The sequence below is a fragment of the Orycteropus afer genome, unplaced genomic scaffold, assembly GCF_000298275.1.
Source record: "Orycteropus afer afer isolate SDZICR_OR568_19922 unplaced genomic scaffold, OryAfe1.0 scaffold00051, whole genome shotgun sequence".
In the NCBI taxonomy this organism is placed as follows: Eukaryota; Metazoa; Chordata; class Mammalia; order Tubulidentata; family Orycteropodidae; genus Orycteropus; species Orycteropus afer.
In genome coordinates, this window is record NW_006921638.1 from 11,185,897 (window position 1) to 11,208,324 (window position 22,428).

Below are 22,428 nucleotides of genomic sequence, written 5' to 3' on the forward strand. Positions count from 1 at the left end.
TGGCCAGACTTCGTCTCACCTACTTTGGTCATGTTGTCAGAAGGGACCATTCCCTGGAGAAGGATGTCATGCTTGGTAAGGTGGAGGGTCGACGAAAGAGGGGAAGGCCTTCAACGAGATGGATTGACATGATGGCTGATATGATGGGCTCAAGTACAGCAGGGATCATGGAGCTGGCGCGGGATCGGGCAGTGTTTCGTTCTGCTGTGCATGGGGTCAGTATGAATTGGAAATGACTCGATGGCACCTAACAACAACAACAAGAAGTAAAATGGACCTTAGTTGGCATTGAGGAAGAGGAAGACACAGAAAGGTACACAAGACGTATAGACAACAAAGATAAACCCTTTAAGATACACACACACACACACACACACACAGAAAATAGACCTTAGTGATCATTGAGTCTAATTTCTGTACATGACAGATGAATATGAGGACAAGAGAGGTTAAGTGACATATCCAAGGTTGGGGGCTGAGCCATTTAAGACCTACATTTAACACAGTTTTCATTTCATGTCTGCCTTTCCCTCTTCAAATGCTGACAAGACCAAACATTAAAATTTCTAGCTCAGTAGCAATTGTTATCCACTCTACTCCAGTACCTCTTCATTGTGCCACTCTTATTAATCATAGAGTTATTACTAAGTAACTATTTAATCAAACTGAACAAATGAAATCCTTTGATCTGCTCTTCTTTACAGAGACCTAAAGAAACAAAATCTAGTTATCTACTTTCTATCCTATGTTTATTTGATTTGTAAAAAACATGAGAATTACTAAAAGCCATGTAACAAAGAGGGAGATCTCACTTTAAAAGGAAGGAGATAAATTTGTATTTTCACTTTAAATGATAAAGTGTTTGTTTTGTTTTCCATAATTAAACTGGATCTTGCCTTGATTTTCTGACAGACATCAAGTCATCTTTCTAACCCTCTGTGGATCTGGATAGCATACTTGGGCCGAGGGATGAGGAAACTATCACATCCAGAGAGTCTGTACTAAGATTAGAAAGCAAAAGGGATCTCCCTATATCTATCCTCATTGCCTCTCTCTAATCTATGGCCAGTGGGTCATATAGACTCATATGAATTTTCCTCTCTTCCTTGTTTCTATTTTCAATTTTGCTAGGCAGTATCTTGTGGAGAAGGGCTCCCTGGGTGGTACAAACGGTTAATGTACTAGGCTGCTAATCAAAAGGCTGGAAGTTGGAATCCACCCAGAAGTGCTTCTACTCACCAGCAGAAAGGCCTGGCAATTTGCTTCCCAAAAATCAGCCATTAAGACTATAGAGGTCAGTTCTACTCTGATAAACATGTGGTCTCCATGAAGATAAAACATGATAATCTATGTAAAATACTTTGCCCTGATAAAGAGAAAAGCACCCCCACACAAAAGAAATTCATCTGGCTTCTGAGCCTAGTTATTAGGAGCCAACCTGGTACTCACAGCCAAACTATATTGAATGTTTCTAAAAATGTAAATTTGTGAGCCCCACACCCGATCAACAGAATCAGAATCTCTCAGGGAGACCCAGGAATCTGTATTTTAAACAATTGCTTTCAGATGATTCTGAGACACACAAACATTTAAGAATAACTGAGCTGTTTAGGGGATAGAAAACACAGGGACAACCTTTCCATTTAGTTCTGTAAATGTGACTTAACAGATGCTACCATGGTCACCCAACAGCTGTTGGCTGTTCTGTTCTCACAACCCTCATATAACTCCTACAGCCAACCGCTAATGTGAAAAAGACTGAAACACAAAAATTTTTCCAATGTGAATTAAAAACTGATAGGAAATCTTTGAAAACAGGGCATTAGAGCTAGTTCTGTATCTTCAGAATAGCTCTTCCTCGAAGAAGCTAGATGAAATGGTTATTAAAGTTTTAGAAGTTCACCTTTCCGGAAATTAAGCTTTTTTTCCCCCCACAGTAAATTAATCAACCAGATATAGCTTATACTCAGATGTCTGTACTTCACGGAAATAATAAAAAATACTTAGTGCAATTTTCAATTTATAATTGTATTAAAAATCTGTTTCAAAGCTTATAATTATTTCAAGTCATATTAGATTTGAAGTAGCAGAAAGAAACCCTTACATCTTTTAACCGAATTTCCTGTCTTCTCTACTGAAACAATTCATTTCTGTGTAATTATAATTTCAGAAACATGTCGGAATCATTGTTATGCTATAATAACTCACCTTTTCCTTTGGAAAAGAATTTATTATCATTTCCCAGGACAACTCTTGTTCCATTCTGCTATCCTCCTTTCTTCCTTGATCCATATGTTGTTCTGCCACGTACTTACTGCGTGGAGTTCAGCGTGAAGTACTGTTGTTCCATTGGTGGGTGGTTGGTTAGATAATCATCCATTCTTTTAATCAAGAAAAGTGGGAGGAGTTGCTAATAATTTACACAGTTTCAAAGAAAGGGGAAAACTACAACTACAACTACTTACAAGAAAATCCAGGAATGAAGTCACCGGCTACCTTTTCAAATTTGTTCTTAATTATGATCAAAATGGTGAGGGAAGGTAAGTCATTCGCCATATTTCTTCTCTTTAATTTTGTTTCTCTCAAAAGCAGTAAAAAAAATTTAACCAAGTAACTTTCTAGTTTAACTGAAACCAGGCAGTGTCTTCCAAGTCTCCAAACTGTGTAGTTACCACTGCTCATAAGCCCTGATTCCTTGGCTCTTCACATAAGGACTTTTCTCCTTTGTTTCACTTAAGGAAGTTACATCCTGGTTTTGAACTCAATTGCTTGCCAGCTAAAAAAGTAGTCCTTTTTTTTTTTTAAAGCCTTAAAAGTAAACATAAACCTTAGAAAATAAAGGTGAATTGTATTCACTCAAGAGTTTGTTTAAAAAGAATCAGAGATATAATACTTCCATTGTTTCTTTCAATTTGCTTGCCTAGAGCAAGTAACAACCATTTCTGCCTTGTTTCTACACTTGCAAAATAGAGATGATAATAGCTACTTCTCAAGGTTGGACTAGATTTCATAATGGCAATTCCTAAGTACTGGCATTAACTTTTTTCTTTAAACTGTTTATATTTAGGAGCTCTGATGGCACAGTGGTTAAGTCATCCGGCTGCTAACCGAAAGGTTGGGCGTTCTAACTCATCAGAAACTTGGTGGGAGTACAAGCAGGCAGTCCGCTTTTGTATATGGGGCAGTTCTATTCTGTTCTATTAGGTCTCTGTCTGTCGGAATAGGCTTGATGGGAGTGGTTTTATTTATATTTAAGCAGAATGATTTTTCTAAAAAAAAAGGGGGAGGGAGGGGAGTAATGACCACCTTAGGAATAATACCCATTTTAGATAAATATAAAATGATCTTTGAGATATCCAAACACAAGAAATTCCTCTGGAAAATTAATTTTCATTCATTTGGCGTTGGATAAATCTGAGTTGGAATAGGCTCTGCCCTTTTGGGACTCAAAGGTGTAGTAAGTCTCTTTTTTTTTTTTTAGGATTTGGGTGAAGATTTAGAGAGTAAATTCACTTTTCATACAGCAGTTCACATATACTTTGTCTCATGTCATTGACCAAAATTTACAATGCAGCAGCTCCCCTCCCACTTCCTCCCCATAGTTACCTCCTCCCAGTGTCCATCCCTTCATACTCTTCTGCACCCTGAGCTATCTCCCTGTGCATAAGCAGCCCTTCCTTCTCCCATGATTGTTCTCTCCAGGGTGTGTGTCTACTTGAGGTAAATGTTTAACTCACATGCCTGTACTTTGTTTGGCAGGAAACCACAGTTGTGGGTTCAATTCCAGACCTGAAGGGCAGCTAGGGGCCATAGTCTCAGCGGTTACACCAGGCTCTATTGGACCAGCAAACCTGATCCCCACCTTCTTTTTTTTTTGCCTCCAAATGATTTTGAGTTTTGTTCCACATTGTTCTCCCTCTCTATGCAGGATCTCCTACATCCCTTCCAAGTGGATGGCAGTGGTAGCTGGGCACCATCTAGTTCTTCTGGTCTCATAGTTGTATAGGTTGCAGATCGGATGGTGTACCAGTCGCTAGGACTGATTGTTTCCATTCATTTTGGTTTTCTTCTTTCTTCTTGACGAGGAGAGACCCGTTGTTGCATCTAGATGGCAGCTTCCTAGCTTTTAATGTCCCAGTCGCTACTCGCCAAAGTAGTAGGTGGAACAATGTTTTGTATAGTATGTTATGCCAATTGAGCTTGATGTCCCCTGCGACTATGGTCCCAAGCCCACAGGATCAACTACTCAGTCCCTCTGGGTAGCTGGCTGTGACCAAGCAATGACCACAACCTTGCCCCTTGTCAGCTCTACTATACACCTGGGAATTCTGATCATTCACATGAACTTATAGGCCCATTGTCTGCCAACCTCAAAGGCGTAGTAAGTCTCTTAAATCGATTCTCTCCCCTACAAAATTTCACAGGGTTGTAGTAATTGAATTACATGAGGATATGTATGTAACATGTTTACCAAAGATTTAAGAATTTAGAGCTGAATAGATAACAATTATAGTACGATTACTCATTCATAAGTCCAAGAGATATTTAAAAAAAAAAAAAAAACAACTCACTGCTGTCAAGTAGGATCCGACTCATAGCAACCCCTCCCTGGGGGTTTTCGAGGAGGTATTACTACCGAAGTAGATTGCCCATTCTTCCTTCCCAGGAGCGACTGGTAGGTTTGAACCACCAGCCTTTTGATTAGCAGTCAAATGCCTTGGGCACTACGCCACCAGAGCTCCCTAAGAAATATTTAAGAAGCCCTCAATACTGTTGCTGTTGTTAAGTGCCATCCAGTCGGCTCCGACTCATAGCGACCCTATGTACAACAGAATGAAACACTGCCTGGTCCTGTGCCAGCCTCACGATCCTTGCTTTACGTGAACCCATCATTGCAGCTACTGTGCCAATCCAACTCATTGATGGACTTCCCCTTTTTCACTGACCCTTCACTTTGCCTAGCATGATATCCTTCTCCAGGGAATGGTCCCTTCTGACAACATGACCAAAGTAGGTGAGACGAAGTCTGGCCATTTTCACTTCCAAGGAGCATTCTGACTGTACTTCTTCCAGGACAGATCTGTTAGTTCTTCTGACAGTGCACAGTAGTTTTAGTATTTTTTGCCAACAACACAATTCAAAAGAAGTAACTCTTCTTTGGTCTTCCATAGTCATTGTCCAGCTTTCACATGCATACGAGGCGATTGAAAACAACATGGCTTGGGTTGGGTGCACCTTAGTCTTCAAAGAGATCTCTCTGCTCTTCAGCACTTTAAAGAGGTCTTTTGCAGCAGATTTACCCAGTGTAATATGTAGTCTGATTTCTTGACTGTTGCTTCCATTGGTGTTGGTTGTGGAACCAAGTAATATGAAATCTCTGACAACTTCAACCTCTTCTCCATTTATTATGATGCTGCTTAGGGACACATAAAGGTTAATAAATCTGTCTTTACCCAACCCTTGAAAGCTAGAATAAAAGTCAATAGCCCCAGAAACACTTTTGCTGGGAATCAAATTCATGGAATATATGATGAAAAACCAAAACTAATCTAAAAACACAATTAAGCTCACTGCCATCAAGTCCATTCCAACTGGTAGCAACCCCAAAGGACAGAGTAGAACTGCCACAGGGGGTTTCCAAGGCTATAAATCTTTATGGAAGCAGACTACCTCATCGGTTTCCCACAGAGTGGCTGGTGGGTTCCATCTGCTGAGATTCTGGTTAGCAGCCCAATGCTCCAACCACAATGCCACCAGAGATAACCAGAGCACGCGCAAATGCACCCCTAAACTCCGCCCCTTCCTCTGCTGCGCGCCAAAGGCGCCTACTAGTACGCGTGCGCTGACCGAGACCAGGCGCATGCGCTAGGTTGCAGTGGTTGGACTGGGAGTCATGGCGTGGGTACCTATGGAGTCTGTAGTGGAAGAGCTGATGCCCCGCCTCTTACCGGTGGAGCCCTGCGACTTGACAGAAGGTTTTGATCCCTCGGGACCCCCGAAGACGCCTCAGGAATACCTGAGGCGCGTCCAGTGAGTGATTTGGCCTTGTGCGGGTGGGCTGGTTGTCCACCCTGCCGTGGGTACAGCGTGCGGTCCCCCTCCCGACTCCTGTGCATTATAAAGCCCGGCTCGTATTCCTCTTTACACTCCCGTGGGAGTTAGAGTCTCATCAAGATCCCTGTATTACTTCTTGTGTACTCCTGTGTTTTCTTGCTTCCAATTCGGGTAATTTCAGAAATAGTTGTTGAGTATCTCAATTGCAGGTCTCAAATTTTTTCTGATTTCATAATTCTAGAAATAGGTCGCTTGTTTTGATAAACATGAACAAAGCACAGTAGTAACTAAATTTCTTGCATTTATTATTTATTTGTAGGCTCGAAGCAGCCCAATGTCCAGATGTTGTGGTAGCTCAAATTGACCCAAAGAAGTTGAAACGAAGGCAAACTGTGAATGTTTCTGTGAGTTTTGGTAACCGTTCAGGGAATTTTCCCCCCAAAATTAAAAGTCCAAGGCTTTTCTGTGGTATCTGACACTATCAATTATGGTGTAGGTAAGATTTACTACCCTTAACAGAAGTTAGACATTTGCTTGTACATTTTTCCGGAAGGATCATTGGCATTTACTGCTTCCAAAGAGATTTTCAGTAACCCTGACATTGTGGAAATTTGTTTACTGTAAGGTCGTGATCTAATCCTGGAGTGTTTAGATGAGTTGCTTATGCAATATTATTTATAATTTTATTTTATTATGGTGAAATATATGTATATATAACAAACACCTGTACATTTTTAACATATGTAAGTGTACAATTCAATGACATTCATCATATTGTACACTTTATTTTTTAGGAATCTTTTTCCAGTTGAATCTTCATAATTATTACTGGACTGGTGTTTACGCTTCGTCAGTGTAGTTTGCCTGTTCTGTAGTTGTATAAATTGCATGTTCTAATTTGTCTGGATTTAGTTGCTTAACAATACGAAACCTAACCAGTTGCCTTGTAGTTGATTCCAGTTCATGGGGACCTCATGTACAGAGAAGAACTGCACACCATAGGGTTTTCATTAGATGTGACCTTTCAAAAGTCAATTACCAAGCCTTTCTTTTGAAGTGCCTGTAAACCAAACATAAACCAAACCCAAACCAAACTCCCTGCTATTGAGTTGGATCCAACTCATAGTGACCCCCCCCCCCTTGGGTTTCCAAGGCAATTTCACTAAAGAAGTAGATTGCCCCATCTTCCTTCCAAGGAGTGGCTGGTGGATTTGAACCACCAGCCTTCTGATTAGCAGTCAGATGCCTTAGGCACTATGCTACCAGAGCTCCTGAGACATATGGAAGTATTCAAATTGCCAGCCTTTCGTGCTTAACCATTACACCACCCAGGGACTCCCTTAAGAGTAAAACCAGTTGCTGTGGAGTCAGTTCCTACTCATAGCAATCCTATAGGGCAAAGTAGAACTCCATAGAGTTTCCAAGGCTGTAATCTTTATGGAAGCAGTCTGCCACATCTTTTCTCCTGCTTTTCAAGAATAGAGACCCAAATATCTTAAACTTTTTCTAGCTGTTTGCACAGTGTTGTCATTTTCATTTATCCAGCACATTTTTGTTTGAAGTCAAATATCTCAAGTTATTTGAGTATATTTTGCCCATACTAAAAATTCTTTAAGGAGCTCTGGTGGCATAGTGTCTAAGGCATTTGACTGCTAACCAGAAGGCTGGCGGTTATCTGAGGTATGTCCTCTCCTTTTATTTCAAAAGTGTTTTGTAGAAAGGAATAGATTATATCATCAGGGCTCATATAGTTTACATTTCTTATACTTAGTTACAGCTCTGGTAGCATAGTGGCTAAGGCACTTGACTGCTAACCAGAAGGCTGGCGGTTCAAACCCACCAGCCACTCCCCGGAAGGAAGATGGGGCAATCTACTTCCGTAGTGATACTGCCTTGGAAACCCAAGAAAGGGTCGCTATGAGTCGGGTCCGACTCGACGGCACGTAACAGCAACAACAACATACTTAGTTACATAACCAGAAGGCTGGTGGTTCAAACCCACCAGCTACTCCTTGGAAGGAAGGTTGGGTAACCTACGTCTGTAGTGATAACCGCCTTGGAAACCCAAGGAAGGGTTGCTATGAGTCAGGTCCGACTCGACAGCACATAACAGTAACAACAACAACAACGTACTTAGTTACAGAGATCTCCTAAACATACCCCAACACCTCGTGGGATTGATTTACTGAGTTAAAGGGCTTGGGATCATAGTCTTGTGGGACAGCTCAGTCAGTTGGTATAAAATAGTTCATAAAGATAAGAATGTTCTATACACTAGTTTGGTGAGTACACCTGGGGTCTTAAAAGTTTGTGAGCAGCCATCTAACATAACAACTACTGGTCTTTTCCCATCTGGAGCAAAAGAGAATGAAGGAAACCAAAAAAGAAACTAGTCTACAAGACTAATAGCCCATGTGAGCAATGGCCTCTTCTAGCCTGAGACCAGAAGAACTAGATGGTGCCCGGTTACTACTGCCAGCTGTTACTGGACTGATAGAGACTACAGGAACCCCAGAGACTCTTACCTAGGGTACCTTTTCAACTTGGAACTGAGCCGTTCCCAGAGGTCTCCCTTCAGCCAAATAATAGATTGGCTTATAAACAGTATCACCCATGAGGAATGTGCTCCCTTAAACAATCAAGTATGTAAGACCAAATGGTCAACATATATCCAAAAGCAAAGATAAGGAGGAGCAGAGAAGGTAGCTAATTGGAAACAAAATGGAAATAATGAGAATTCTAGCACATTGTAAAAATTGTCCAATGCCATAGAACAATCTGTATAAAAATTGTTAAATGGGAACTTAATCTACTGTGTAAACTTTCACCTAAAACACAATGAAATATTTTCAGGAAAAAAAGATTAACCATGGGGTCTGGAAGTAGATGTCTTATTCTCAACTATAAACTATTCTAAGTTGTTCTGTTGAAGTGGCTATGTAAAGATCTTTTTCTAATGTTTTCAATTTGGACATATATAGCGAAGTGCCTACATTTTTGCATCTACAGTATAATTTCTCTTATATAGTCTTTCTTACTTTGACTTTGGTTCTTTTCCTTTGCAGAGACATGAGATTGTAGTCGTAGCACTAACCTTGATTATAACATTTCTGAACTGATCTCTAGCTTTCCGGATGCCAACCTGCTCCTGAAGGATATTCGCCCACACTTCAGTGGCAACAGCAACAAGTAGCCCAGTTTTCAACTGTTCGACAGGTAAATATAGTTTAATTGTTTAATCAAATTAAACCTTTTCCTCCAATTTATTTTTGTTTTGAGACTATAAATGGAAAATAAGATTCATGATTCTGAAATATGAGTACATATAAGAATATTTACAAATTAGTTACCAAATTATTACTGTAATCCTTAAAGATGATACAACTTAAAGCACGTTTTCTGAGTTTTGGAGTTGTTAGAATTTTGTGCAGAGACTAATTTCAGTTATTCATTTTCTGAAGATCACTGATTTTTTTTTTCTCTAGAGTGTGAACAAGCATAGAAATCACTGGAAGTCACAACAGTTGGATAGTAATGTAACCATGGTATGTAAGTTTTCTCGGTTTAAGTTGTACAATATATACCTAGTTGAAATAGCATATTTATTTCCAGTCTTTTATTTTCATATACCATTAATAGTCATAATTGTATTATATTAAAAAAACAAACCAGTTGCCATTGAGTTGATTATCTGACTCATGATTCTGTGCGTGTCAGAGTAGAGCTGTGCTCCGTAGGGTTTTTAATGGCTGGTTTTTCAGAAGTGGATAGATCACCAGGCCTGTAAAGGTGCCTCTGGGCAGACTGAAACCTCTACTCTTTGATTTAACAGGAGAGCTCTTTAACAATTTCCTCTACTTAGGAACTATCTCTTTAATTTAAAACCTGAAAATCAGTGCTATAAGTTGTTATGTTTATGACGATTTGAATCCACATTGTCTTGGGACACTTTCAAATAGATAGTTGTTAGAACAGCCACTCCTCGGAAGGAAGTTTGGGCAATCCTACTTCCGTAGTGATACTGCCTCGGAAACCCAAGGAGGGGTCGCTATGAGTCGGTGCCAACTCGACGGCACTTAACAACAACAAAGGCTTCTATGAATTTTTAAGAGTTCTTTTAGACATTTACTTTTTAGCAAATAAATACATTTTTAGTAGCATTTACAAAGAGAATGAATAAAGGCTTAATGAATTTCCTTTACAAGGGAATGATACCATGAAGCAAACCTACACACTTAGTATCATCTCTGCTTCATGGTAAGAGTGGCATGTTAGTGAAGCATGGAGAGTGCATACTGAAAAATGGCGTTTCCCACATTTTATCAGCTTAGATGTAATTTTAAGCTCTTTAGTAGATATGTCTAAATTGCTGAATAAAAAAGGGAGTTGGAGAAAAGGTGGATATATTGTTGCAGGACAAGAGTTGTTAACCTTTTAGGGGGTATCATATTCTACCTGAGAGTCTATTGAAAGCTGTTTATTCTCTGAGAGAAGAAAATGCACTTATACTCAAAATTTTATAGGCAGTTTCAGGATGATCATAGATTTCAGAAGCTGCCTCTAGGCAGTGGCTCATAACATCTTTTACATGATGACACATTGGGACTAATGGAAGAGGGTGCTTATAATGTTCCTGAGGCAACCTGCTTGTCACTGAAAACTGAAAGATTCAGTATTTAGCAGTTGGAAGGTCTACTCTAGGAGAAGTATGAAGGGAAGTAACTTCATTACTTGCTCAAGATCACATAGCTAGTAAGAGTTACAGCTTCAAAGAGATTCAAACCCAAATTTTTCTGACTCTACAACCTATGCTCCTTTCTTTGCATAATAGGGCCTTCCTATTAAGAAGTGTGTATGTGGTCTGGTGGGTGGGTAGATAGGTAGATTTTTTTTTCCTACTTACTTGATATAAGGTCTTATAGGTACATATCCACTCATTCAAAAAGAAGCCACATCAGTGATATAACTTGTGTAGGCCGCAAATACATATAAATTTTTGAAAAATGGAAATAACCTAACATAATTGATAGATTAATATGGTCTATCAGAGTAATAGAATATTATATAGCAGTTAAAAGGAGCTCTGATGCTGCAGTGCCTAAGGTATTTGACTGCTAACCAAAAGGGTTGGCAAACCCACCAGCTGCTCTGCAGAAGGAAGATGAGGCAATCTACTTCCATAAAGATTTACCACCTTGGGGGTCACTTTGAGTTAGAATTGACTCAATAGCAGTGGGTTTATATATCAATTAAAAATGTTTATTATGATAAATGTAAAACATTATGTAAACATTAATGCATGAACAAAATTTTTACAGCACACTCCAGTGGCAGCTATGTAAATGCAAACATCTATTGATTGATTTTTCCAATTATTAAATACCTACCATATTCAATAATAGGAGCCCTGCTGGCACAGTAAAGGAGCTCTGATGGTGTAGTGGTTAAGGCATTTGGCTTCTAACCAGAACGTTAGTAGTTCAAATCCACCAGCCACTCCATAGAAGACAGATGAGGTGGTTTGCTTCCATAAGAATTTATAGCCTTAGAAACTCAACAGGGGTCACTGTGAGTTGCAATCAACTTGATGGCAGTGAGGTCAGTTTGGGTTTGGTGGCACAATAGGTAAAGCGCTCAGCTGATAATCCAAAGGTTAGCAGTTGGAATCCACCAACAGTACAGGAGAAAGATGTAGCACTCTGCTTCCATAAAGTTTATAACCTTTGAAACCCTATGGGACAGGTCTACTCTGCACTATAAGGTTGCTGTGAGTTGGAATTGACCCAATTGCAGTGGGTTTGGTTTGGTTTGGTTTTGGTTTATATTCAATAATCAGAGTTTTCAGTGCTAAAAGAAGCAGAAGCAGTCTCTGTCCTAATGGAATAATGGGAGAAGGTGGATAAATAGTCCCAGTACAATAGTTTTTAACCTTTTAGGGGCTTCATATTCCTCCTGAGAATCTTATAAAATCTGTTTATCCTCAGGAAAAAAATGCACCTGTGCAGAGTAATATGCAAGGTTAGGGGGTACAAGTATAAATTGTTTTGTTCAGTGACTATATTGAGCTGAATGCTTCCTCCTACCATTTGACGATACAGAATAAATCTGTTCCTTCTTTCACCAGACAGCCCTTTAAATATGTGAAGTATATAATAATCATGTCTCCTTTTGTAGGGTAAACATCCTTCTGTCTTGTAAATTACATTATTAGTAAGTATTTTTTCCATACTGATTCCCATCTTTATCACTTTACACTTTATCTTTTGGATACTACCTAATTTGCCAGCATCCATCAAAGTGTGATCCAAACTGAATACATACTACCTCTGGTGTGACTTTTTAAGCAGTGTATCTTTGTGTTGAAGTGATGGGAATATGGGGGGTTGTAACTTCTTTTTTTTACTGTTGAGTATTGAAATAAATTCTTTTTTTTTTTTCTTTCAGCCAAAATCTGAGGATGAAGAAGGCTGGAAAAAATTTTGTTTGGGTGAAAGGTTATGTGCTGAAGGGACAGTTGGACCAGCTACAAATGAAAGTCCAGGAATTGATTATGTACAAGTAGGTGATATAAACAAAAGCATTCTAATTTTGATACATCACTTACAAAAAGGGATCAACAAACCATGTCCTGGGCCACATCCAGCCCATACCCTGTTTTTTTTACCGCCCACAAGCTAAGAATGGTTTTTACACTTTCAAAGAGTTGTAAAAAACAAAGAGTATGTGACTGAGACAGTGTGCAGACCACAAAACCAAAAATATTTACTACCTGGCGCTTTACAGAAAGTGTTTGCCAAACTCTGACTTAGTTCATTGGCTCTTTAACTTACAAAATGGCAGCTCAGTTTCCAAAACTATTTTCTCTGACCTATTTTAGATTGACATCATATCTCTTAGGTTTTAGCTACATAATTTTGTAAGTTAGTAAGATTCAGTTTTTCACAAGTGATTAGGTATTGATCAAACAATGACTTAAGGATAACAAAGGAAAATATACGGAACAATTTTAGGAAGGTGCTAAAAAAAAGTGCATAGTAGCTATTTATCCTGGATGTGAAATATCGAGGATATATTTAAATTTTGTATGACTTCATTGTAATCATATATTATGGGCCAACCTCTTGTACTTCAGAATTTACCTGCCCCAATTCTGCAGATATTCCTGTGGAACTACTACATACATCTGTATTGCTATGATTTCCTGTATTCTGTTCTGTTCCACAAATATTTATTGTTGGCTATAGTTTCCCACTCTGTGTTTTTTCCACTTAAAACTAATTATCTCAAAAACATAAAGAGCTCCAAAACCCACTGAAAAGACCAGGAATCCAATACAAAAACAAGCAAAGGATATAAATAGGCATTTCACAGAGAGGAAATACTAATGGTTTTTATATGAGAAGATGCCCAACATCACTTGTACTAGAAATGGAGCTTATAACAACATTGAGCTTCGAATGTTCGGGCAATATTGGCAGAGAAAGTTTGATATATACTCTGTTGACAAGAGCTGGGAAAATAAGTACTCTGGCACATGGTCATAGGAATTTAAATACATCCAAATCTCTAGTGGGGCTGAGTTGGAAGTCTTATGCAACTTCTTGTCCTTTTGAGTAATATCCTTAATATATGCTACATATCAAAAATCTTTTTAATCTAACAAAATATAAAAGTTTATTTAGCCTATTACAGAATATGTACAAGTAAAACACACCACATTAGAACATCATTTAAGAATGCAACAGTTTAATGCATTGTCTCACAAGTTCCTCACAAGTCAGTGGTGTCTTTATAATCAGGACTCCCAACATTAGACTCCAAAGTACACATTTTTTTTTCTTAAATCTAATCAGATTGAGTTTTTAAAAAGTAGTTTAATTCAAGTATCCTTAACTCCTGAAAATACTGGCTTTAGCTGAAGATTTTGAAATTATGTATATACCATGGATTAATGTCATTATCAGTATTAGTTATAATTTTACTGAATGTATTTAATAGTAAGTTAACTTTTCAACTACCACTTTTTAAAAATTCGTATTTTAACGTTTTAGTTAACTAAAATAAGGAGTTCTGGTGGTATAGTGTTTAAGGCATTTGACTGCTAACAAGATGGTTGGTGGTTTAAACCCACCAGCCACTCTGGGAGGAAGATGAAGCAGTCTGCTTCGGTAAAGATTTACAGCCCTGGAAACCCAATGAGAAGCATTATGAGTTGGACTCAGCTAAAATATCTTCATTTTGAAATTTATATATTCAAATTCCATATAATTTATTTTCTTGGGCATTACCAATACAATGGTTCCTAGAATGTTATAGTGGGCAATGCAGGAGTTTTCTTTTATCCATTCTTTGTTTTCAAGCAAAGGTGGCAAAAAAAATTAATTAGTTTGGGGGAAAAGATAAAGGCCTACTTATAATGCCATTTAATGAATTTCAGTATCATTTTTTCTTTCAGATTGGCTTTCCTCCTTTGCTTAGTATTGTTAGCAGAATGAATCAGGTAAAACCTATTAAATGCTAAGGATGTATGTGTTCTTTTGTTTCCAGCGTGTGTGTTCTAAGTGAAAGTATTAAATGCATTTTCTGAATACTTAATAGATTCAGGCACCTGTGCTAAGCTCTTTGATGGTTCTCATTTAATCCTCACTACAACTCTGTATTGGGAGTTGTTGATATCCATTTTTTATAGGTGAAGAAATCCAATTGGAAGTTAACTATAACTTACAGGTAGTTTTTTAGCAAGTAAATGGCATCACTGAGTTTCAAGCCTTTGTCCACCTAACTCCAAAGCTTATGATCCTTATCACAGTGCTAAACTATTCATTATTATACATTTCAATGTATAATTAGATTCCAGGGTTTGAATTAGATAAAATTAGATTTCTAATTCTAGATTTCCTATACAGTCCATTAAGAATGAAATACATAATTTATTCAGTTAAAAGGAATAATTTTTTTGTTGTTGTGATTTGGGTGAAATTTTGCGAAGCAGATTCATTTTACATTCAACAGTTAAAACATTCATACACATTTTGTTTTGTGACACTGGTTACATTCTCAACAGTGTGACATCTTACCTCCTCCTTCCTCCCTGTGGTTACCCTTTTCCTGAGTCCTTCTTGCCTATGCATTCCTGCCTCCCTATCTTTCTCCCTGTGCAAATGCCACTCTTCTGATTTCCCATGGTTGATTGTTCTAAAGAGTGTACCTCCCTGGTGTAGGTATTGAGCTCCTATGCCTGTCTATTGTTTGGTGAAAGTTAAGCCACAGAAGTGAGTTCAATTCCAGCCCCAAAAGGTGACTACGGGCTATATTCTCAGTTTCAGCAGTCTGTCAGACCATTAAACCTGTTCTTTTTTATGATTTTGAGGTTTTTTTCCATATTTTTCTCCCAATCTATACAGACTCTCCAATTTTGATCCCTTTCTGAGTGGTTGGCATTGGTAGCCAGGCACCATCTAGTTCTTTTGGTCTCAGGGTCATAGGGGTTGATGTTCTCATAGTCTGTTAGTCCTTTGGACTATTTCCATGCATCTTTGATTTTCCTCACTCTTAGCTCCAGATGAGAAGAGACCAATAGTTGCCACTTAGATGACTGCTTACAAGCTCTTAAGACCCCGGTTGCTACTCACCAAAGTAAGATGTAGGAAATTTTTTTTTTTTTTTTTTTTTAAATTTTGATTTGGGTGAAGATTTACAGAGTAAATTCACTTTTCATACAGCAGTTCACATATACTTTGTCTCATGTCATTGACCAAAATTTACAATGCAACAGCTCCCCTCCCAAGGAAATATTTTTGTATACCATATTGTGCCAGTTGAGTTTGATGTCTCCCATAAAAGGGGTGAAATTTGAACTTTGATTCTTCAGTCTTTTAGGAGTGGGGATTCTTTGTTATACATTATCAGAGCAAATAAAAAATATGTTTTGCCTTTATGTAACCTTGAGTACCCTTGGAAGAGAATATGTTTTTTCTTTTTCTAGATAGGTCATGTTATTACTGTTAACTACCGTGGAGTCAGCCTCAAAATCAATGCATCCCTATGAACAGGGGAATGGACCATTGGGAACTGTGGGTTTTCATTGGCTGACTTTCAGAAGCATATTGCCAGGCTTTTCTTCCTATTCCACCTTAGTTTGGAAGCTTTGCTGATGCCTGCTCAGCAGCATAGCAGTACACAGGAATTTACTGACAGGTAGATGATAGTTGTGCTTGAGGTGGATTGGATGGGAATTGAACCCTGATCTCCTGAATGGAAGACATGAACTCTATACTGCACCACCAAACCAAACCCACTGGCATCAAGGATTCCAACTCTTAGTGACCCTAAAGAACAAAGTAGTACTGCCACATAGGGTTTCCGAGACTATAAATCTTTATTGAAACAGTCCTTCATCTTTCTCCCACAGAGCAGTTAACAGGTTCAAACCACTGACCTTTTGGTTAGCAGCCAAATGCCTTAATCACTATGCCACCAGAACACCTTACTGAACCACTAGTGCCCTTTTAAAAGGTCATACTCTGTTGGAAATTGTATACTGCCTACAGATTTCACTTACTTGGTCATTTGCATTAAGATACTATAGCAGTCATATTAAACTCTTACCAGTGTGATTTTTATAAGTGCCCAAGTATATTTGAATAGGAGTCCCTTGGTAGCACAAATGATTAAGCACTTGACTACTAATCAGAAGGTTGGCATGTCAGACCCACCCAGGGCACCTTAGAAGAAATGCTTGGCAGTTTGCTTCCCAAAGGTAGCAGCCTAAGCCTATGGAATCAGTTTTGTTCTATACACATGGGGTCACCATATGTCAGAATTGACCAACAGCAGCTGGTTTGTATTTTATATTTGAGTCAGCCAGAGAATATTTTTAAGAGTTTGGTAAATTCTATCTCTACAGCTTTAAAATACATCTCTTTCTAGCTCATTTTCTCTTTAGATTTGTCTTTTAATTTAATTTGAATTGTGAAATAAACTGAAGGTGTTTATGGAAAGACTTTTTTGGGAGAGCACATGGACTTTTTCAAGTAATTTTTTAATCTTTACAAACTCAATCCTTGTATTTAAACTAAGGTGTTTGTTGATTCTAGAGAGTATATTAGACTATTTACCTAAAAGGCTGTTTTTCATTGGGTCAGCCATCAAATCAAATTACTAATTAGAGTCACAGTTTTCTCTGGATGTCTAAAGAATGAGGCCTTTTTAAACATATTGCTTTGTAACTAAAAGTAATGAAGTTCATGTTGAACTTGTCAGTGTTTCATTACTAATAGAGTTCTCCCTTCTCCCTCTTAGGCAACAGTAACTTGTGTCTTGGAATACCTAAATAATTGGTTTGGAGAAAGAGACTTTACTCCAGAGTTGGTAGTATTACATCTTTTTATTTTTATAATGCAGGCAAAACTATGTATACTTATATGTAAGATGTCTTTCCTTTTCTGTGTGTGTGTGTGTGTGTGTATGTATGGCAGTGAGTTTTGGGATGTTTGTATGTATGTATGTATTCATAACTCTATTTGTTTGCAATGAAGTGAGAAGCTTACATTGATAGAAATCAGTGTAGTACTTCCTCCATTAAGAAAGTTTTGCTTTAGGGAGAAAAACATTAACTGATAAAGAGTTGATTTAGATTCTGATACATGCTCCTTATCTCCTCTCAGTCCAGTAACAAGCAGGTTACAGACTAGCAACCAGTCTGCAAACCCCACTTTGAGTAGCACTGGCTTAAAGCAAGTTTTAAATGCATTTTCATAAGTGGCCTTGAAATCCAGTCTGCATAAGAATATCAGAAATAATAGCAAGTACTATGTGTTAGCCATTGGTCTAAGGATTTTGTATATAATAAACTGTTGAATCCTCCAACAGCTGATAAATGTTATTATCTCCATTTTACGGATAAGGAAACTGAAGCACTGAGAGGTTAATTAACTTGCTCAAGGTCACACCGCCAATAACTGAGACTCGAGGTCAGACCATCTGGCTCTAGTATCTCTACTCTTTAACAGCTGTGCTGCACTGCCCCTCTATTTTATTGTTTATTTACAGCTTATTTCTCACTTCCAAAATTGAGTTAATTTGATGGGTTATAAATGAATCACATGCTTAATTTCCTCTTAAAATTGGATTTTAAGAAATTTTATCATCTTTGAGATAGATTTTATTTTTAAAAACAAAAAAATTTGAGAATATTTGGAAAAGAGTGTGTCTGAGGCCCTGGAATTCCCTGGCAAGACTCTTGAGTACTGTGGATTCATTTAACAAGCATTGAACACTCCGTTTTCTGCCCACTGTACTAATGAAACAGATAAAATCTTTTCCCTCCAGAAGCTTATAGTTTGCTGGGAGAAACGGATAAACCAGCATGGCAGTATAGTGTATGTTTCCCAGCCTACTGTTCAGCCAAGTGGCTTAGATAAGTTTCTTCCATAAATATAATGACCATATCCTTTTACCACTGGATTGTCATTTTAGAAATTTATGTTTTCATTCTTATAAGTCTCTACTATGTACTGTGTATTTTTTATAGAGGAAACATTCATATGTTTAAAATCACTGTTTCTGATTCTACCAGTGGTTATACATGACTTTTATATAGTTGAAATCAAGGCATACGTTCCATTTTGTTTTTTTAGCTCACATCTCATATATATGTATACTTCTATGTGATAATATAATTCGTGTAATTTCCATTATCTTAACGAATCTTAGTTTTCTTTGATTCTTTTCATTATTGACCATATGTTCTTTCCCGTATTTTGCTGTTATGACTAAATTATACACATTTTTTCTCATTTCTTTTAATTCATTTCTCAGAATATTTCTAGAGTTCAAAAAGTAAAACAAAGATCTGCCATATGGCTCAACAATACCACTCTTAGGTGGCTTTGTGTATTCACAAGATAGATATATCTAAGATAAGTATATATGTAAAGGTGAATGTATACCACTGTCAATTGCAGCACTATTCACAGTAGCCAAAAGGTAGAATATTTCTAGATTACAATTACTGAAAAAAGGCTTTATAAGCTTTTGTTACATTTTGCCAGATTGCTGTCTAAAAGTGAGCCAGTTTATAATGCCAGCAGCAATGGATACTTAAATTTACTTCTATTCTCTATAACCTATTATAAATTGACTGTGGTAGTTCAGTTTGTGTGTCAACTTGGCTGGGCCTGGTTGGGTTGCTGGGCAACTGGATGTAGTATTCCCCATGATGAGACTGGTAATCAACTCCATGGTGGAATCTACTGGGAGCAGCTGAGTAAGCTGCCTTGGAGAATGTGGTCTGCTTCCTGTCTGTAAGGAGAAGCCTTGGAGAATGATCTCTAGCCTATGGCATGCTTGAACGCTGCATGTAGCCATGTCATTGTTCAGCAGCCTGCCAGGCTCTGCCAACCTTGGGATTTTCAGTGGACTTGAATTAATGGCCTGTCTTGTGTTTTGCTAACATCGGGACTGTGCCTTTTTACTTGTCAACCTTGGGCTTGTCTGCCTGAGCAGCCAGCAGCTGAGTGAAGAAAAGTCTCTAGCTTCAGTGGGCCAGAAGCAGGAGGCAGAGCTGAAGCCCACGGTTGAGGGACTTTCACCCAGCCCCTAGAGCCTGGCACTTTGAACTCAGATTTAAAGCCTCCAAACTATAAGAGAATAAACTCCTACTTCTTCAAGCCATCCCATTTATGGTATATTCCTGTCAGAGTGGCACTAGGTAACCAGAACATTGAACCATATGAAATTCTTGTTTTTGTGGATTAGAAGTGTTTATCAGTAATTCCATGTATTTCACTCTAACATTATTTTAGTTTTGTGATGATTTTCCAAATTTATTGTAGTATTTTAAAGTCAATGCACTTAACATTTTTTTCAGTAATAATGGACAGAATATTTTTCCCATGCATTGGTATATTAACTATGCCTTCATAATGTTGTTCATATTCTAACGTGGAATCTAGATATTGATGTTAAAATTTTGTATCACTTCTTTGTGTCTAACAGTGACATCCTAAATGTTCAACAATAAGCTATTGGTTAAGTAAATTATGATGTTTCCACAATGGTACTTTCTTTCATTTAAAAATTACATTTATGCATTCATTCCACAAATATTTTAATTAAGTCCTCCTATCATCAGCACCAGGAGCTATGGCAGCATAGTGCCTAAGGCATTTGACTGCTAACCAGACGGCTGGTGGTTCAAACCCACCAGCCATTCCTCAGAAGGAAGGTTGGGCAGTCTACTTCCATAGTGATACTGCCTCAGAAACCGAAGGAGGGATCTCTATCTATGAGTCGGGTGCGACTCAATGGCACGTAACAACAACAACATCAACAGCACTGTGCTTAAGGCATCTGACTGCTAACCAGAGGGTTGGCAGTTCAAACTCACCAGCCACTCCATAGAAGGAAAATGGGATAATCTTCTTCCTTAAAGATTTTGTCACCTTGGAAACCCAATGCAGAATTGCTATGAGTCAGAATCAACTTGATGACAGTGGATTTTACCATGTTCTAAAGGAGATCTGGTGGTGTAGTGGTTAAAGCATTCAGCTCCTAATCAAAAGGTTAGTGGCTCAAACCCACCAGCCACTCCACAGGAGAAAGATGAGGCAGTCTGTGTACGTAAACACTTATAGCCTTGTAAGCCCCTATGGGGCAGTTCTGCTTTGTTCTATGGGGTCATTAGTTGCAGTCGACTTGATGGCCATGGGTTTGGTTTTTCGGTTGTTTTTTTTTTTTAAATCATGTTCAAAGAAGTTCTGTTACCATAAACTCAACTGCCATCGAGTTGTTTCCAACATATAGCAACCCCTGTTGGGTTTCCGAGACTGTAAATATTTATGGAAGTAGAGCACACAGTTTTCCTTCCATGGAGCAGCTAGCTGGTGGGTTTAAACCGCTGACCTTCTGGTTAGCAGGCACGTGCCTTATCCACTACACCACCAGAGCTAATTCAGCTGCTAACCAAAAGGTAGGTGGTTTGAACCTACCAGCCTGCTCTGTGGGCAAAAGCTAAGACAGTCTGTTTTTATAAACATTAACAGCCTTGGAAACTCTATGGAACAGTTCTTTTCTGTCCTGTAGTGTTGCCATGAGTCAGAATTGACTTGATGGCAGTGGATGTCATGTTCTGAGGAGCTGTGGTAGCACTGTGGTTCGAGCATTGTGGTAAACCAAAGGGTTGGTGGTTCAAACTCATCAGCCACTCTACAGTAGAAAGATAAAACTCAGTCTGTTTCCTTAAAGTTTTACAGCTTGAAAACCTTATGGGGCAGTTCTACTCTCTCCTGTAGGATTTGGTTTAGTTTTGGATCATGTTTTAGGTCTAGGCTAGGTTCTCGAAGTATACTAGTATCATTACACTCTCACAGAGTTTAGGAGGAAAAATAAACCAACAGTGACAGAAAAGTATGGTAAATATTACATAAGTATAATGAGAATATTTAATAACTTCCTTTTGTTAATTCCACTTACCAACATGAGAAAATATTATGTGTGTTGTAGATAAAAAAAGATGGCTACAAAATGGTATTTCAGTGATGAAACTATTGAAAAAAATTGTACATATGCATAGAATAAAACATTAAAAAATGTTAGCAGAAATTTTATCTGGGTGGTAGAATTACAGGTTTGTGTGTTTTTTTCTTTGTGCTTTTTCATAGTTTTTCTGCATAGAATATGTATTACTTTTGGAATTAAAAAGAAAAACTTACTTAAAAAGTAAGAGGGTAGGTAAATTCATTCTGCCATGGGCCTTCAGAACATTATTTCACTCAGAATATAGTCCCTTTGTAGGAACATGGAGGGAAAATTATAAAATGATTTATATATCTGTTCATGGAGGACAAAGAAAAAACAATTAAATTTTTGTAAGGATTCATATACACCTTAATGTAGTTTTCTACCTATTAGGTGTTTGCTTATAGTAAGCATCTCTGAAACAAACTCTTAACAAGTAAGTTTATGGTTCAATATTTGCCTACTTACTATTCTTTAAAAATTCTGTTTAGGGAAGATGGCTTTATGCTCTATTGGCTTGTCTTGAAAAACCCTTATTACCTGAAGCTCATTCACTAATTCGGCAACTTGCAAGAAGGTGCTCTGAAGTGAGGCTCTTAGTGGTAAGTTGTAACTTTCTATTTCAGATTGAAAGCCCCCAGTAATTTATATGGTAGTAGGCAAGGGATTACAATGAAATAGGAAAACATTTGAAATATTAGTTTGGATTAGATTTGGTCACAAAAGAAAAGCCAAAAATAACAGTAGCTTAAATGTTGTTGTTGTTACGTGCCGTCGAGTCAAACCCAACTCATAGCGACCCCTCCTTGGGTTTCCGAGGCAGTATCACTATGGAAGTAGGATTGCCCAACCTTC

The 22,428-nt window shown here is 38.1% G+C and overlaps 1 protein-coding gene across 1 annotated transcript in view; it reads left to right on the forward strand.

Annotated features, from left to right (window-relative positions):
• The first annotated feature begins 5,893 nt into the window (after nt 1-5,893).
• GEMIN2 (gem nuclear organelle associated protein 2) overlaps nt 5,894-22,428 on the forward strand; it is a 19,825-nt gene continuing 3,290 nt past the window's right edge. The window contains exons 1-8 of the mRNA XM_007938572.1: nt 5,894-6,030; nt 6,374-6,458; nt 9,181-9,270; nt 9,540-9,599; nt 12,499-12,612; nt 14,510-14,554; nt 17,356-17,424; nt 22,065-22,175. Coding sequence (XP_007936763.1) covers nt 5,894-6,030; nt 6,374-6,458; nt 9,181-9,270; nt 9,540-9,599; nt 12,499-12,612; nt 14,510-14,554; nt 17,356-17,424; nt 22,065-22,175 — 711 coding nt within the window. The remainder of the gene's footprint in view (nt 6,031-6,373; nt 6,459-9,180; nt 9,271-9,539; nt 9,600-12,498; nt 12,613-14,509; nt 14,555-17,355; nt 17,425-22,064; nt 22,176-22,428) is intronic.